Source organism: Penaeus monodon, chromosome 26 (assembly GCF_015228065.2).
Source record: "Penaeus monodon isolate SGIC_2016 chromosome 26, NSTDA_Pmon_1, whole genome shotgun sequence".
In the NCBI taxonomy this organism is placed as follows: Eukaryota; Metazoa; Arthropoda; class Malacostraca; order Decapoda; family Penaeidae; genus Penaeus; species Penaeus monodon.
Genome location: NC_051411.1, coordinates 40757571 through 40762570, shown reverse-complemented (window position 1 = coordinate 40762570; position 5000 = coordinate 40757571). Strand labels below are relative to the sequence as shown.

The window sequence follows — 5000 nt, the reverse complement described above, 5'->3', positions numbered from 1 at the left end:
GTAATATAAAAAAGTAAATAAAATTGTAGGAAAATGTGATGTAATTAGTGCCCTTACCAGTCCTATTTTTTATATCTTGGATTTTTACTCCCTGCTGATATCCCCGTAAGGTTTTATATATATATATTCTCATTTGTACCTCTTTATTGCAAAGGTTCATTATGGATTTGTCCTGAAAACATCGTACAAAGATAACTCAGCCGGAATTGAGTACATGCAGAAGGGCATCAACAGCGGTGCAGAGGGCACACAGGATGGCCGATTCTACTTCCATCTTGGGGACGCTCTGCAGAGGGAAGGGAAAGCCGAAGAAGCATATAAGGTATGAATGTTTTTGTTGAATTCAGTTATTTTTAGTTTGCCTTTTTTTCAATTATATCCTCCCCTTTTTTCTTTATGCCCCCCCCCCCCCTCCTTTATTCTATTTTGGCTCCCTCCCTCCCTCTCTTCTCACTCTCCTATCTCTCTCTCTCTCTCTCTCTCTCTCTCTCTCTCTCTCTCTCTCTCTCTCTCTCTCTCTCTCTCTCTCTCTCTCTCTCTCTCTCTCTCTCTCTCTCTCTCTCTTCCTCCCTCCCTCCCTCCCTCTTCCCCCTCTCCCTCCCTCCCTCTTCCCCCTCTCCCTCCCTCCCTCCCTCCCTCTTCCCCCTCTCTCTCCCTCTTTTCTTCAATCTCCCATTTCTTTTTCCTCACTTTCAGCACATGGCATTGCGTAGATTATATGAGCTGCCGTCTATCCATGATTCATCTCTACTCCCTTCTTCCCTCAGTTGTACGACACTGCTGTTGAGAAGGGCTTGTTCCTCAGCCGATACCAGCGTTCATTATACAACATTGACAGGCTGCGTTCACAGCCCCTTTGGGCTCAGGAGGAGACTACATATCAGGAGTTCTTCAAGTAAGTAGGATACACACAGGTGTTTGTGATTTTTACTGGTTTATTCTTATTATTGAAGTGCTTTTCCCCCTTAGACTCTTCCGATGGAATTTTTTTTTTTTGTATAGTATAGTATTATTTCATAAGATATTTATAACCTCAGAGATTGATATTTGTCTTTCAAGCCCTTTTACGCTTGAGACATTTTTACAGGAACTTCAAATACACAAAATCTTACTTTGTGTCTGCCTTTCAGAAAACTGGAGCAGAACTGGCTAGAAATTCGAAAGGAAGGTCTGGAAGCGCTTGCTTTGCCACCCCAAGATGGATTCCGCCCAGAGGCAGAGAACCTCCAGGATACAGGCGACTGGAAGCAATACGAGATTTTCTCTCGAGGAAGGAAGATAACTGCAAACTGTGTGAAGACCCCTCAGACGTGTGCTCTTGTTGAGAGCTTTAAACCAGCTGCTGGATGCAAGCGTGGACAGGTAAATCTAAATATCTGAAGTTTGGTCACATACAGGTAAAAGGTATTTTTTCCAGATTATTATTCCATTTAAGTTGTTAATGGCAGTTTTTTCTTTCTTTCTTTTTTTCTTTTTCTCTTTCTTTCTTCTGTATTACAGTTACTTTGGGATTGTATTAATAAACACTCTAAGCATTTCTTACAGATGTAGTAACATATCACATGTTTCTTTTTCATTATTTGAATATACTAATTTGTTTTTTTTTCTGCTTCAGGTGAAGTTCAGTGTCATGTATCCTGGCACCCACGTCCATGCTCACACCGGCCCTACCAATTGCCGCCTGCGAGCCCACCTTGGCCTGCTCATACCCGAAGGGCTACGCTTACGTGTGGGTGAAACCAACCTAAGCTGGGCTGAAGGGAGAGTCATTGTGTTTGATGACAGCTGGGAACACGAAGTCTGGCATGAAGGGGATTCCCCACGGTTGATCCTCATAGTGGATGTGTGGCATCCAGAGCTGACGGAAGAGGAATGGTTATCCTTGTCCCCGATATAATTTTGAATCAAACAGTTGCGTTCCTTTGGTGGCCAGTAGTGGTTCCTTCTTTAAGAGTCTTAAACAAGGTACTTATTTAAGCCAATGAGCTTAGTCACAGTTTCGACGGTGGAACAAACAGGAGCAGAGAACAAAGATTATATGCAAAGAATTTTTATCCAGTTCAAGTGATGTAGATATGCTTATGATGTATTTTGATACTGCATCTTTCTTTTCTATTCTCTTTTCTTTTTAGTTCTCTCTTACCATGTACTGAGAGTCTTGTGGATTATGTTAGGGTTTCAGTTCCAGATAAATGTCCAAAAGTTGTAGAAATGTCTGCCATTCAAAAAGGGTTCCCTTGCGCCAGAAAGATTAGTGTGAGAGCCCAGAAAGGTCAAGTCAACTCTTCCCACTCACTAGTCTATTTTTTCCTCATTTTTCATAGCTGATACATGTAGTTCCTCCCAGTATCATTAGTGGTTCAGGATGTGCCATCTTACAGCCAATATTTCATGGAAGGATAGTGATGGTACAGACTGCCATTGTGTAACTCCATCTCTATTTTCTTCTTCTCAATAGCCAAGTTGGATAACTAGGATAACTAAACATGTATGCATATATATATATATATATATATATATATATATATATATATATATATATATATATATATATATATATATATATATTATAAATATATATAAATAAAAATATATATATATATAAATATATATAATCACACACACACACACACACACACACACACACACACACACACACACACACACACACACACACACACACACACACACACACACACACACACACACACACACACACATATATATATATTTTATGTATATATACACATGATACACATGATACACATGATACATATGATACATATGATACATATGATACATACATACATATATATATATATATATATATATATATATATATATATATATATATATATATATATATATATATATATATACATATATATACATATATACACATACATATGCATATGCATATGTATATATGTATATATGTATGTATGTATGTATGTATATATATATACGTATGTATGCATGTATGTGTATGTGATTTTTGTTTTTGTTTCTATTACTAAATAGAAACACATTTTTTTAGATGGTGATAATGAACAGCTTTTAATTATTATTGTTTTTATTTTTTTTTATCTCTCTCTCTCTCTCTCTCTCTCTCTTCTCTCTCTCTCTCTCTCTCTCTCTCTCTCTCTCTCTCTCTCTCTCTCTCTCTCTCTCTCTCTCTCTTTTCTTTTCTTTCATGAAAGTGATCTGTTCAGTATGCTGTGGCCCTTCTTTGTCTGATCATCAGTGGTCTTCCTTTGAGCTAAAAGTCAATGCGAGAAAACATTTGAGTGAGGAGCTGGAAACGATAGATAGATAGTGGCAAAGTTCCTTTTTTGCTTTTCCAGCTTGTATTTTTTCAAGATAGAGTCGCATGTAACGTTGCACTGAACCATCTTCAATATTTTTGTATCGATTGTTGTTAATGATGGTGCCAGTGTCCGACTTTCTGCTGTAAAGTTGTAGAGTAGAAATTTGTTGATAGTATGAGTGAAAGTTATATATTCTAGCAAGAATGAGGGTTTTGGGATCATAGTTAGTACTCTCAAATTATGTGGTGAAATTTGGAATTTAGGTTTTTCTCTTTTTTCTGTTCCAATTTTTTATGGTGCTTATTTTTTGTCACAATTCTTACTCATTTCTGCTTGTAACTGGTGCTATTTTCTTTTTACAATTTCAGGAAACCAATAGCACACACAAAAAAAAAAGAAAAGAAAATTAGTTTTGGTTTATAATACATTTATTGGACCAGCAAAAAAGTCCATAAGTTATGTTATCAATCATAGTAAAGTCACAGGGAGATTTTTTTTTTTTTCCCCTTAAGAAAATCGTATTCGACCTGTTCTGTACTTTGCTAGTCAGGATTCTAGAACAGGTCACAGAGAACTTCCTTTTTGTGCCTTACCCGTGCTCAAATCTCGTAAGACCTGAGGCCATGAGAGTCTTAGGTATCCATGCAGTATCCTAATGGTGTTCTTAGTTTTGATAAAGGTTATTGTATGCGAAGTAGTGAATGGAGTTCAAATGAGTGTTTAGAAGATACAAATACAGTCACACGTATATGTTGTATTTGATGTTGATATGAAGCTATATTGTCAGATACCCCTCCCCCCCTTTTTTCCCCCCTCGTTACATTGTCATATCGAAATCTGAGAGACCTTATTCGTTCACCTTCGAGGAAGAAATCCGGTCAGTTATTCGCATTGATTTTTTTATTTATTTTTTTATTCATTATTGTTGTATGTGTAATGTCTATCAACTTTATATCTCTTCATAATTTTTTCATAATGTCTGTTTGCTGTGAACTAAAAGTGATCACAAAAAAAAAAGTTGTAAAAGTTTTATGTTGTGTTATATACTTGTTGGTCTTTATTTATACTTAGTGTATTTTATAGCTATTTAAAAGAATAATAATAAACTAAAAGATAACAGGTTCCAAAAGAAAGTGGTTGACAAGCATCCAGTGCAAGTGATGACATGGTGTTCTCTTGTTCTTTGATCAAGTAAATCAGTCGTATTAAGGAAAGTATTAAGGACTTTTTTCTTTTTTTTATTGAAGGGCTTATATTATATAAGTAAAAGCCTGCACAAGTGATATACAAGTGTTTCTTTTTTATGTTATTTTTTTTCTTAATGAAGCCTTATAGGTTGTCTTGAATATGTAAAAAAAAGTATAAACTGGTGGTTCCATTTTTGTTGAATAAATGGATATTATTATATTGAGTTTTTATTAACTGTAACCTTGTGGTGTTTATCCAGACAGCAGCAATAATGTGTATATATTTCCATAATTGAAGAAATGTGTATTTACTTCACTAAATTAACAAGTTTGAGCTCAAAGTAAAGAAACCCTTGACTCTACAACTTGATTTCACAGATTCATCTCAACCTGAAAGTAATGGTTAATTAACTGAAACTCTAGAATCTCGCATCTTAGTACTCATCAAACTAGTGGTTCTCAATTCGTTTCAGGCCTTGAACCACCAGCCCAATTAATAGAATGT

The 5000-nt window shown here is 35.9% G+C and overlaps 1 protein-coding gene across 1 annotated transcript in view; it reads left to right on the top strand.

Moving 5' to 3' along the window:
* Positions 1-2191, top strand: part of LOC119590175 (titin-like) — a gene marked incomplete in the record, with an annotated part of 36845 nt that extends 34654 nt beyond the window's left edge. Inside the window, 4 exon segments of the mRNA XM_037938963.1 lie at positions 155-322; positions 768-895; positions 1131-1362; positions 1616-2191. Of these exon segments, the coding sequence (XP_037794891.1) occupies positions 155-322; positions 768-895; positions 1131-1362; positions 1616-1897 (810 nt within the window).
* Between the last annotated feature and the right edge of the window lie 2809 nt (positions 2192-5000).